General features: G+C 37.6%; 1 protein-coding gene across 2 annotated transcripts in view; it reads right to left on the reverse strand.

The window, feature by feature from the left end:
* Positions 1-11,306, reverse strand: part of LOC107695128 (protein shisa-9-like) — an 83,241-nt gene extending 71,935 nt beyond the window's left edge. For both annotated transcript variants that reach the window (XM_016494939.1, XM_016494938.1), the window contains exons 1-2: positions 11,020-11,306; positions 8,384-9,575 (exon numbers count right to left, since the gene is read on the reverse strand). In XM_016494939.1, the coding sequence (XP_016350425.1) occupies positions 8,384-8,928 (545 nt within the window). In that variant the 5' untranslated portion in view covers positions 8,929-9,575; positions 11,020-11,306. The remainder of the gene's footprint in view (positions 1-8,383; positions 9,576-11,019) is intronic.
* Between the last annotated feature and the right edge of the window lie 1,898 nt (positions 11,307-13,204).

The raw sequence follows: 13,204 nt of genomic DNA on the forward strand, positions 1-13,204 counted from the left end.
CTGTTCATTAGCTATATTACATTGGTAGGAAATTAGATGCCTTTAAGTGATGTCACAAACTGTGCCTGGGGTGTATTCAATATACACCCCACGTTATGTAATGCTGTAAAATGTCTGTGTGTGTTACCATTAAACTGTTGGGGACCACAAATACGCTCTGTGTGTGGTGGAAGCCAAAAACAGAACACACACCACAGGCATCTACAGCTTTTTAAATTGAAGTCAGCATGGTTCAGTGTGTCCATTTCACGTGTACAGTATGCATGAAAAGGAGATTTACATTTTGAGGCCAAATTGTTTAACAGTGTGCAGGTGCAAAAGCCTCCTGAATCAGAATACGTTTGTTTGTTTATTTGTTTTTGTCCAGATATGTTTTTACTGAATGAAAAGAGATGTTACATTTAAAGAGACCGTTCACCCAAAAATGAAAAATTGTCATCGTTTACTCACTCTCATGTTATTCAAAACCTGTATGACTGACTTTCTTTCGAAAAAAGGTTTATATTTAATATATATATATATATATATATATAAAATATACTGGCCACTCTTATACAGCTTATTCATCATGAAAGTAAAGGGAACTGCGGTTGTAAAGCTTCGAAATGACAAAAAAGCAGCGTAAAACGACCATATCCGTACAAGATATTCCAAGCCTTGGTCATTAGACACACAAGAACCAATGTCATTGGGCACCAGTGGCATCAAATGACATCATTGTACAGTACCATCTATGTTGTTCTTACAGTATGAATTTTGTAGTCAATTTCAAGAACTTCACCTGAGATAAAGATTAACAGTAAATAATGATTTGTAGCATGTTCCTTGTACTGTTTGACTTTGGAAGACTTGGGGTTGCATAGACCACTTTTATGAACCTTTTATTTTTTTTCTTTTGTCATTTATAGACCTTGACATCCCTAGTCCCAACATAGGCTCATTGGAAAAAAACTTGCCTCTATATTTCTGCAAAACTCAAAATTGTATACCTATATACAAATTCCCTGCAATGAACACTAGTGGCTATAAAACACTGATAACATTTATTCCTTTTCACAGAAATTATAAAAAGAGGCAGATTTTCGATTAATAATGATGTATTTTCACATGATTCCTTGGCCAATACTACGTTATGACCTCAAAACCCTTTTATCACAGTGTATGATTTGTAAACTAATATATTGTGATGTTTGCATCACATAACCACCTCCTTACTAACACAGTAAACTTGCTCGGTAGCACACCTAGTACAGTGTTCCGCTTGTATAAGCAAGCTATAGAATGGTTGCTTAAGCAAATGCATTTTTATCTCAGCTTAGCTTTTGTTAACACTACCTGTTAGGCTTCAGGTTGAGTTTTAGTGTAGGTTGTATGTTACTTTAGCATTAACTTTTTAGCGCTGATTACCAGACATTTCATTACCGAACTGCAGAGATACGTACAACAACTAACGTAATGAATCACTGCCAGATTCATATTTGTCTGTTTCCACTCACTAGATGGTTTACTTTGAAAGTGCCGCAAAACATGCAAAAACAACACAAGATCATACTGCAGAAATGTCACCACTGGCTTGTTTTTCCCAATGAGCCTGGGTTGCCCAGTCCCCATTTACTTAGAAAAGAGTAGCCAGGATGTTTTTGCAGTAGATTTTCTCTATAGAAAAACTAAGTCATGCTGGAATAAAACAACATGAGGATAAGTACACAATGACACAATTTTTATTTTTGGCTGAACTGTCCTTTTTAGTAATGTCTTTCTGCCGTTAGACTAGTTTGCCTTCTGACGTCCTTTTTTTTATATCGCCCCTGCAAAACACATCATTTTTTGCTTTTAGCCTTTTACTCCTCGTGGTATTTAAGTCAAAATGAAATCTCGGGCAGAGCAGTATCCTGCGGTGAAGCTCTGTAATCGGTGTCTAATCCATCCCTAGTGGCAGCATCCGTCACTGACATCTTTGCTCTTGAGCTAAGGGAGGCAGTTTCCTAGAGGAATTGCAACAATCATGGGTGCAATGGTCCATTTAGTAGCTTTACAAGACGGTCACCTTTATAGCCGAAGTGATGTCCGTCCGTGTGTAACATGTGGTTCAGCTTCTTCACCGAGGCATTGATAGACAGGTACATGCAGTGAAACTGCTAATCTCAAGGGGCTCTGATAGCTGAGCCTCGAGCTGCCAAAAGCCCTCTGAGCCCTCTCAGTCTTCAATGAAGTGGAACAGGACGTGTGTGTGAACATGCGTATCTGTCCGTGTGATGGGCTATTGGTGTGTCAAAGGGGCTAAAGTGAGGTTAGGGGGTGCAGTTTTTAATGATAGATACACTCAGTAAAACTGACAGGAAATTATGAGTAGATGAGACCTTCCCATTTTCTGTCACCCGCATGAGCACCACGACTCAACGTGTCCAAGCATGCAGAGAAACTGACAGGTTATGTCTTCAAACAACAGGACATTCTGTTGAGGAACAGTAAAGGAGACTGGGGCTAGTTGTCCCACTTTTTACTCTACTGAAGATTTCTTAGTATAGCTTTATATTTCACTGTCAATTTCTGTATAAACAAAAATGTTTTAGTTTTGGCTTTTTTTGAAGTTTGAAGTTTTTTAGTTTAATTAATTATTTATTGTTTGTTTGTAATTTTGTTGTGTGCTTTTTGACATTTTTAAATATTACTATTAATGTTTAATCTTTTTTATTTCAGTTTTAGTAATTATTTATTCATTAACTTTGTTAATTCATTTTGAACAAAACCTTGCTATTTTTTTATTTATTCATTCATTTTTTTAGCTCAAGCTAGGTTTTCATCTAATATTTATATTTAAATTTTTAATAGAATTAATAGAAATTATTAAGTTTTATTACCTTCAATTGATACTCAACAGCTAGTAAAAATCTTATGATAGTGGAATTTATTTTAAAATTATTTTACAGTAGATATTTCAAACCATCACACAAAGTCACTGTTTAAATAGAAAACACGCAATTGGACCTGTGTAATTGGACCTTTGACTCAAAATCTTGAGATATAGTGCTTCTGACAACTTCCTTGCGTGACAACAAGCCCCCCGGTCTCCTCTAGGCCTATTTTTTTTTTTCCTTTAGAGATGCTTTCAAAGACAGACAATGACTAATCAAACTATGTTCTCAGACAGGAAACAATATCACAATGACACTGATGAGGCTGTGCTACAGTTAATTGGGAAGCTAATTACTGGTAAAGACAACAATGTTCGCCATTAAATTTATGCAGTAAGCAGGATTTCAAACCAAACATGTCATTGCAATAACCCACTTGTTAGTGTTAACATGCTAACAGTAAGTGTAACTAAGGGGAACATTACAAAACATAGCATTTTATGCTAACAATTAACCTGCCCCGAGGCGACACCAACAATTAACACAAGCTAATGGGATACTAGTTAGCAACATGCATTAGCACATTATGGAGGCCAAGAAGGTTTATTGTAGGACTAAAACAACACAACTGTGTTTACTAGAAAATTCATAAAAAGGTAAAGAGATGTATTAGCATATGCATGATTTGTTGTTGATGGAAATTTACGAATGGGCAGAGTAATTAGCAAACTCCTCAGGAGGTGGAAATATGTTTAGCATTACAGATAATGGAGGAATCAAGGCTTCAGAATTTTATTTATATACATATTCCATTCATTTTAACATTCATTTTAACATTAATTTAAGCTTTTGTGAGGAACCAAATATGTAACAATTTTATAGATTAAATTTATTTATTTTTTTCTGAGCCCACTTTTTGTGTTTTTTTGCACTTCAAGATTAATTTCTTTCTCATTACACTGCCAAATGTGTCAAGAGTCATTCTGCATCAGTTCTCATGATTTCTGCCCTTTCTTTCCTTTTGAAAAGCTGTGAAAAACACCCGGGAGTCTTTGACCTGTGGCTAAGTGAAGTGCAGCAGGTTTCAGTGTATTCATGAGGTTTGTATAGAAGGACCTGTGAGACGTCTCCCGCTGGTTTCTGCTTGCCTTGGTGGACTCACTGTGGAGCTCAGTTTGTTTGTCTAGCGCATTAATAGTCCGAGGGCCAGCTTTGGGAATCAGCTCTATCAGAAGTCGTAATGCATTTTTAATGGGCACCACTGTATTCTGTGGGCCCTGTCTGCTGGCCAGTAAAGCTGAATATAGACTAGCAAACAAACTCTATGAAATCAGAGAAAGAGAAATCTGTGGTGAGGTTTACCCGTAAAATGAACCACAAGCTCCTCAAATGCACACATACATGAGAGATCTATTTGTTAATTTTGGAGGGCTCTTATCCCTATAAACCCTATTAAACCCTATACATAATTTTGAGATGGAACAGTTGATTTTGCATGTGTGTTTTTTGTTAAGTATCATATTTGATACATCAGGCTTTTATGGCTCATAAAGGAAAATATGAAGGTCATACTCAAGAATGAAAAAGCTTGGAGGCCTGAACTAAGCAAAAATATGCAATTTGATGCAGCTGATAATACTTATATGGTCCAAAAAATAAGATGAAATTCTGATAGCTTGTAATCAATTATATTTAAAGCAGACTACTTACATAAAATGCATTTAAACTTAAGTTGTTGCTCTATATCTCCCAATAATATGTCTTACTAAGATGATATTTAAACGGATAGTTCACCCAAAAATGAAAATTTGTCATCAATTACTCACCCTCATGTCATTCCAAACCTGTATGAGTTTCTTTTGTATGTTGAACATAAAAGAAGATATTTTGAAGAATGCTGGTAATCAAATAGGCAAATGTTTGGTTCTTCAAAATTCTTCAAAACATCTTCTTTTGTGTTCAGCATTCCTCAAAAGCCTAATGTTTCAAATTTGAAATTCACATGTTAATGATTTGTATCAAAATGATGTATGGATAATCATGTAAACCTAAGTTGCTTCAGTCCAGTAAATGTTCATCTTGAAAAGTGTAAAAAATTACAGTTATTTTTATGTTTACATTATAAAAACCAGTAAAGATTTCAAATAGACACGGGAACCATGGCGTCGTCGTTTTTAGAATTGTACTAATAAGCTTTTTACTTGCCAAAGAAGTTACAAAGAAGTCAATGACTGAAGGCATGTAGTAAACTGTGCGCAATAGTTTTTTCAGCATTTTTTAATCATGTTTATAATTTAGAGGCCTTAGAAATGTGTGTATCAAATGATACAGTAGGCTTTATGAGCCCTCCAAAAACTGGCCAATGAAAAAACATATACGATAATATAATGAATTATCTGTGATTTTTTTTTTTTTTTTTTAGAATGCACAGCTACTTTTGAATTGAAGAAGACTTCAGAACCAGATGGTGTAATTATGACATCAACCACCAGGGGTTAACTGGACCATGTTAACCAGACAAACCTTGGAAGAACAAGACCTGGTGGAAACAGAGATTTTGACCAGGACATGGAGGCTGAAGGTGAAGTTCATCTTCGAAAGCATTGCAACATAGCCTACTGGTAACTATTTTTTCAAATTGACAAATATTTGCTATTATTGCTAACTCCTGGCAACATGGCGCATGTATTAGAAAGCAGGCATCTTGGTGTTTACTGAGGACACACTCATTGAAAACTTTACGAGTTACGAGTTTCTGCCAGCCTCTCAATGTGAAGCTTTATTTGCATGCTCACACATTTTAGACATTAAAAAAACATTACAGAGCCACTTCCATTATTGACTGGATGATCATGTAATAAAGGCACTCAGCACAGATGTACGATGTTTACTTCGTAAGCACACAAATGCTCTCTCAAAGACTCTCTGGCTCTCCGTTTACTAACTTTGTCTTAGTAAAACTTGGCATGTCTGACCAAGAGACTTGTCAAGCACGCACATAAAAATAATGCAAGTAGAAAGCAGAGTGTTCGCACAGTCCAACCATCACTCGAGTAGTGGCAAAAAAGCATAATTTCATGCTGAACTGAATTGATTTTACACATGAAAAACAAACCCACACCAGCGAACACACAGTTTGCAAATGCACTGAAATGCGATACGCCCTTCAAATACACCAAAGGTAATTATTAAAGGTCAGATTATGCATAAAAACATAAAACCTGAACGTCTCAAGCCGACACGGTCGGTTTGCTCAGCACGCACATGCATTCACACACTCAAATAAAGCACGTCATTTCGGTTTCTAGACATTTCACCAGTCATTAGTCACTGTTCTGACCCTGCAATTTTATACAGTCAGTGGCATAGGATGAGTTTTGTGTACGTGTGTGCGAGCACGTTGGTCTCTACACTGGCCCATGTTTGTGTTGGATGAATCCAGTCACGTTGGCCTCATTGGATTTCTCAGAGCTGGTCAATAGAATCTCTCTCTTTCTCTCCTCAATGTGCCTCTGTATTTCGTCCCAACAGACACTGGATATGTTGCACCATTATGACACACACTATTCACTAATTTTGGCACCCATTTATCGAGCCTCATTAAGCTTTCCTATGATAAATTGTGTTAAATTAACAAGCTGGCTATACACTTCACTAGCTTGCCCTTCTAAAACTGCCTTTGTCATTGTGTTCATCTCACACATATCTTTACCAAAAGAAACTCTTATAAATTTTAATACATTTAGAAATGCATCTCTGCCATGTGACTTTTTTATTCCGTCACAAAGCGTAAGAGATTTGTTTTTACCCACCCGCTAAAATCAGTAGACGACGGATAATCTATCATTCATTCTCTCGCGCACACGCACACTTTCTATCTCGGGCATGGCATGCTTCCAGCACTTATCAATAGCCCTCATTAAATCATGGTGGTGTCTGTCTGCCATGCCACATTACGGATGAGAAACAGATAGCTGGACTGACGTCCCACTCTTCTCGCCCCCGGAGGACAGCGCTACGCTTCCCCGTGCTGAAGAGAGACCAAAGTGTCAACTTTATTTACATTATGATGGTGTTGAGTGCATTAAAATAGCTTTCTTTTCTTTTCTTTTTTTTTCACAAACGTCATATAGTCGGAACACATAATAGAGGAGTGCAAAAATATAAATGTTTCATTGTGCTTCATCTTTTGAACTGATCGCAGCTAGTACTGTACAGTTCCACTCAAACAAAAGCTGAGCTTTGAGAAATCAACATGAATGTATGATCTTAGAAATACAGTAGGGCGCAGAAGTCTGAAACCGCACTGAAAAACTGAAAACGGAGTTTAAAAGCTAGAAAAGTTTTGGATTTTGTGTGAAACAATTAAAGTTTCCATAAAAAATGAAAAATTATTTCAGATTCTGCACTATTTCTAGGTTACTAATCAAATAAGCAAATTTGTGACACTGATTATGTGACTCTTTGTAGAGATGGTCAGATGTTCTTTCTTCTACTGGAACACAAATATGCTCTCAGGGTTGTCTTAAATTATGCTGGAGAACATGTGAGCTCGAGGAATTTATGCAGCTCGAGAACTCCTATCAATAAAGAATAAACAAAATACTAAGATATTGTTTCTACTTGTTATTCTAACAATATAATCTGTAATCATATAGTAGCTTTTTCACTAGTGGTCTCAGTTGTTTGGTCCCCACTTTAAGTCTTCGTTGGTTCTTTGCAACACCTTAATATTCAAGATCTTTTGTCTCATCAATGATAATATAAGGTTCTTAAAAAACTATATAAGGTTCTTGAGCTGGATTTAGCCTATCATTTTTTGAGGTTAAAAAAAAGATCTTGATGTTACATTATAGGTTCTTCAGATTGGAGTTTTGGTTTCTGAGTTCTTCAAAGCATAAACATACACATTAAACATAGTTTTCTAAAGAATAAACGTTCCACAGGTTTCATAGCAATGCCATAGAAGAACCATTCCCCAAAGAACATTTTAGTAAATAGTTCCTAAAAGAACCATTTTTTTCTTTCTCAGTGTCAAGAACGTTTCAATAATCTGCAGAACCTCCAACAAGCCAACAAGAAACAGCTCTTATGGTTCTTCATGGAACCATATGAATGTAAAAAAAATAAAAAACTTTATTTTTAAGAAAAAATTTATTTGTGGAACTCAAAATGGTTCTCCTCTGGTTGTACAGAGCTAGTCTGCAATTACAGACAAACAAACAGAGACTTTAGTCTAACTCTCCTACTTAGCAGATTTTTCTGCTCACATGTGTTTCCTCTACAGTTTCTGAAGAAATCTCAAACAGTGCTCCGATTTGCCAAAATGCAAAAGTCTACAATAAAAACTCAGATCAAAAGGTTTGATCTTTACAGTTCCATACATTTAATTAATTCTCATTTTTAAGTCTCTTCAGTAATTATAAGAAGCAAAATCTAATGCAAAGTTGATACTTAAATGAGACATCTCTGAGAATCTAATTAACAAGCGACCTCTAAGCAATGAAGTCATCCTCACACCCACTCACCTGGAGTTTGTCATGTCCGTCTGTCCTCCTTGACTTTTTTCCAGGCCCAATTTGGTGAAGATCCCAACCAACACCATGATGGCCACCACCCCACATATTATGTACACGATCATGTGAGTGCGGTCTCGATCCGGTTCCTCCTGGACGTCGGTCACCGGAGCCGCCGGCTTGCCTGTGTTGGCCCACACCGGCGTGTCGTAATTGGAACAAGACGTCTGGTCCAAACTGTGAACCTTGAACTGGCAGCAAAATCGGTAGTAGCAGGAGCCACAGCAGAACAGGTAGATTCCTGCATTACAGTTAAACGGAGGATCCCACTGGCCCATTACATCGTAGTAACCCCAACAGCGGCTCCCGGCTGACGGGGTTTCATCTGTGTCTGACCCCGGGGTCGCGAGTGTGACCTCCGGGGCACCAGAGGGAGCAGCCGTCCGATTTGTGGCTTGCTCACCTGTGCTGGCAGTGTTGGATTGTTGACCGTAAGAAACGTAGCTCAACAGTAAAACGGCAGTCAACACATTCAAAAACAGGTGTGAGGCAGCCATGATCCTCTTTGAGTAATCCCACAATGTGTATCCCAGAATGCAACAGCGCCACTGGAGACAATTAAACCAGCGGAGTTTAGTTAATGTGAACCAAGAAAGCAAGTTTGCTGAGCAAAGAGTTCTGTCTCCAAGTTTAGAGCAGGTTAAATGCTGACTTGTTGTCCGGCTCCTAAACAGCAAGCTGATACAGGGAAAGCAGCCCTCATCAGGGAACAAGATGGAGAGCTTTCCTCGCCACTTCAGCACACAATGTGCTCGCCGCTGTCATCACTACAGGGAGAGAGTGAGAGCGAGCAAGATTCCTCCCCTTTGGAGAGACTCCAGGTTCGAGGATCTAACCCTGAGACAAACTGTTTCGTGGCCCGAGAAAAACAAAACAAAAACAACACTTGGTAGAATTCCAATTCAGAAGCCTGAAGAAATGACACTGTTGGAATCAAGCCTTATTCGTGATCTTTGTCCCACTGAACATTGCGTGATGCCAGCGAGGAAGAGATGCCTCACACTACAGTTCGGAGGTATTCCACAAGTCATTCTCAGTGTTTTACACCGTTCTGTTCTCTCAAAGGAATATCTGTTGTTCTTTAGTCCTCCTGACGCTTTTGTTTTCACAATCAAGGTGTCTTCCTTCTGCTCAGTTCTGTCCCCTGTGACAAAACACCAAACATACTGTCATAAATGCCCATTTTCAATCTAAAAAAGATTATGATTAAAGATTCTGCTAAGATGTTCATGTGACAGTTATTGATAAGTAATAAAAGTATAATATGTCTGAATATATAAATGTAAACTATAACTATATATTTTTGGGTCAAAATATATTCCACGCATTGTCACCCAAATATTTTTGCTGACAGTTCTGAATACATAAATGTTAATTGGAATATATACTGTAGTTCTAAGTCTAAATATATAGATACATAAAATATAAATTATATATAATGATTCATGATTGTAATCATAACAGTAAAATAGAATATATAAAATATGATTATGACATTTATTAATAATTTCATTATTTTTACATAATTGTAATATATGTAACATGGACACTTTAATAATAAAAGGTTTTGTCATAAATACAATGTGTTGGACCTTTTAAAGATGCATGTGCTAATCTTAAGGTCTAGATCAGAATGAGCAACATTGCAGATTGTTTTTGTTTTTTTCACTTGATTGCTCTTTACTGGAAGCCAAAACATAACTCCTCTTAGCCCACTTCTTTTCAAATATCTCAAACTAACAGGTCTGATCTGATCTGCTGAACTCTATTCTGTGTGTGAACATGCAGCTGTTTCTCAAATTGGGCACTTTTGATCAGATATTCTCTCTCGTTCACACACGCTTTCTGCTTCTCTCTCGCAGACCCCACAGGAAAGGGAAATCACAAATGAGATCTCTCGAACATCTCCATTCTTTCTTCTAGACCACAGTCTCCAGTTAAAATGGGTGCTTCTCTTGAGGAAAGGTTCAACAGAGATCTCAACATTGCCTCAAACTATCCTCTGTTTTGACCAAGACACCAAAGTCTGCAATTTTAGTATGAACTCAAACTCATTCTAATCAAATTCTAAATGATCTGAGCTACGCTATCCACAATATTAGTTTAGCTTCTGTTTGTTTCTCCAAAGAAATTTCAGGAGAAACATCTGATACAAAGTTGCTACTCAAAGAAACCCAAGTGAGATATCTCCTGAGCAATAAAAAAGCAACCTCTGAGCAACATCAACACATTTTCCTCTGGTTCTGGCTTCTTTGGGGCCTCTTCTTCTCAGTTCTATCATTACTTCTCAGTTCTATCATCTATCATCTACCACACACTCACACACAAAGAGACAAAGAGGGTCTCAGAATTACAGCCCCTCAGTTTTTCACACACAATAACGCAGAAAGCTCACACACGCACACACACGAAAAGACAGAACAGCACACCTAATCCAGCTCCCAAAGCACCTATCTAAGCTCCCTCTCTGTCTGTCTTTCTCCATGTGGACGCGTGGTGCAGATGCACACGTCTCAGAATGCAACAGATCAGCTTCCTACAATGGAGGAAATGCTTCTGAAGCGTAGAATCTGAATCCATTGGCTTACCCATACGCTGTTTATGAAAACAGGCATACTGTATATTGATATATGTATAGGATTGTTATAGATATATCTCTATATGTATGTGTTTTCACTGGAGGCTCTGAAGAAGTTCTCCTCAGAAAAAGAAAAAGAAACAGTGACAGTGGATGACAGATGAGTGAGGAAGACCAACAGATGGCAGGTAATATTTATTCTCCTCAGTTTTTTCGTCCCAGTGCATTCCCATTTCTCCGTTCCCAGCCAGATTCCGTGTTCCAGGGATGGTGTGTTCCAGTGTGGAGTCAGGAACGAATGATAGTGGCTCACGCTCCCTCTCTCTCTCTCTCCCTCCCTCTCTCTCTCTCACTCTCTCACTCAGTTTGTCTCGTGAGCGAATGAGCATATCTCGTTTGCTGACTCGCCCCCCCTCCCTCCCTTTTTCTCTCTGTCATTGACACCTACTCCCTCCTTTGTCCCATGTTTTGTTCTCACTGTTCAAAAATATTCCTGTCATTTCCCTCTGTTTCTGCCTCCACTTTGCCATATGTTTTCCTGCTCTCACTGTCTCCACAACCTGCTATCATTTTTTTGTGTGTCAATTATCTATTGCGTTTTTCTCTTTCTATCTTTGAAAACAAAATCTTGTGGTTCAACAGATGACTGCAGCAGTGTTTACTGAGACAGCAGGTCACAGATCTCTGTGTGTGTGTGTGTGTGTGTGTGTGTGTGTGTGTGTGTGTGTGTGTGTGTGTGTGTGGCGCGTGCTGACTCGCCCCCCCTCCCTCCCTTTTTCTCTCTGTCATTGACACCTACTCCCTCCTTTGTCCCATGTTTTGTTCTCACTGTTCAAAAATATTCCTGTCATTTCCCTCTGTTTCTGCCTCCACTTTGCCATATGTTTTCCTGCTCTCACTGTCTCCACAACCTGCTATCATTTTTTTGTGTGTCAATTATCTATTGCGTTTTTCTCTTTCTATCTTTGAAAACAAAATCTTGTGGTTCAACAGATGACTGCAGCAGTGTTTACTGAGACAGCAGGTCACAGATCTCTGTGTGTGTGTGTGTGTGTGTGTGTGTGTGTGTGTGTGTGGCACATGTACTTTTAGGGTTTGGCTGAGATGATGGGCAGGAAGCAGCAGGGGATTAACGGAACGGAGGGATCATGGAGAGGAAGGAACGACGGAAGAGTGAATCCAGAAATATGGACTGAGGAGAGAGTGAATTGATAGATCTTATCTTGGAAAAGCAAAAAAATTTGGGTGAATCTCAGCCAAATATAGAATATTTGTTGAATGTAGAAGATTGTAGAAAATTTCATACCCCAAAAGAACCAAAAAAACGTTGGTAGACGTTTGCAATTAGCAATTTAGAATATATATGTATTTACATGTTTGAACTCAAACTCAAGTCTGTAGTTGCTGTACAGTAGTTTGTGAAATTTATATATATATTTTTTTTTTTTACTTTTTTATTTATATAAGATAAATAAGTTTTGAGTACCATAGATATATCAATATATTTTTGCATTGTGACAATTTTCATGATAACTAAATGCATTCCTCCCAATATTCATTATAATGTAAAATACAATACTAATACATCCTTACTAAAACTAAATACAATACATCATTGTTTTTAAATTTCTTTACCTTTTTTTCTACACAGAATAAAGCACGGATAACAGACCCATTTGCCACAAATTCCGCAATTAAAATTCTGCAATATTATCGTCATTTCAGTAAAATAAAATACCAAGCATTAACATATAATTGGAATAGAATAATACATAAATCACAACTACAAAAATTTTAATAAATAGTATAAATAAAATAAAAATAATATAAATAAAACAATTATTATATGAAATGTACCAAGAGCAACATATTTCCAATGAGCCTGAGCTGCTACTGACAGCTGGGGAGGTGGGGTTTAAATGTGCTTAACTGTCATGAAAATATTGTCACAATGCAACAAATCGTTAAGGCCATAACATTTTCCCAACAGCTTTCGTGAGATTCACCCACTGAGAGTTGGATAAAAAGCAGCAGAGAAAGAAAATAAAAGAGGTCAAGTAAAGAACAACAAGAACAGAGCAAGAAAGAGAGACTCATTTGCATATATGATAATGTTTTCGTTGAGTGTTTTGGTTGCCGGTGGCTCTGTGAGCTCTGATTGCTGTTAAATATTTCTGGCTCATTTAAACGGGCTG

The sequence above is a fragment of the Sinocyclocheilus anshuiensis genome, unplaced genomic scaffold, assembly GCF_001515605.1.
Source record: "Sinocyclocheilus anshuiensis isolate Anshui unplaced genomic scaffold, SAMN03320099.WGS_v1.1 scaffold434, whole genome shotgun sequence".
NCBI classification, from domain to species: domain Eukaryota; kingdom Metazoa; phylum Chordata; class Actinopteri; order Cypriniformes; family Cyprinidae; genus Sinocyclocheilus; species Sinocyclocheilus anshuiensis.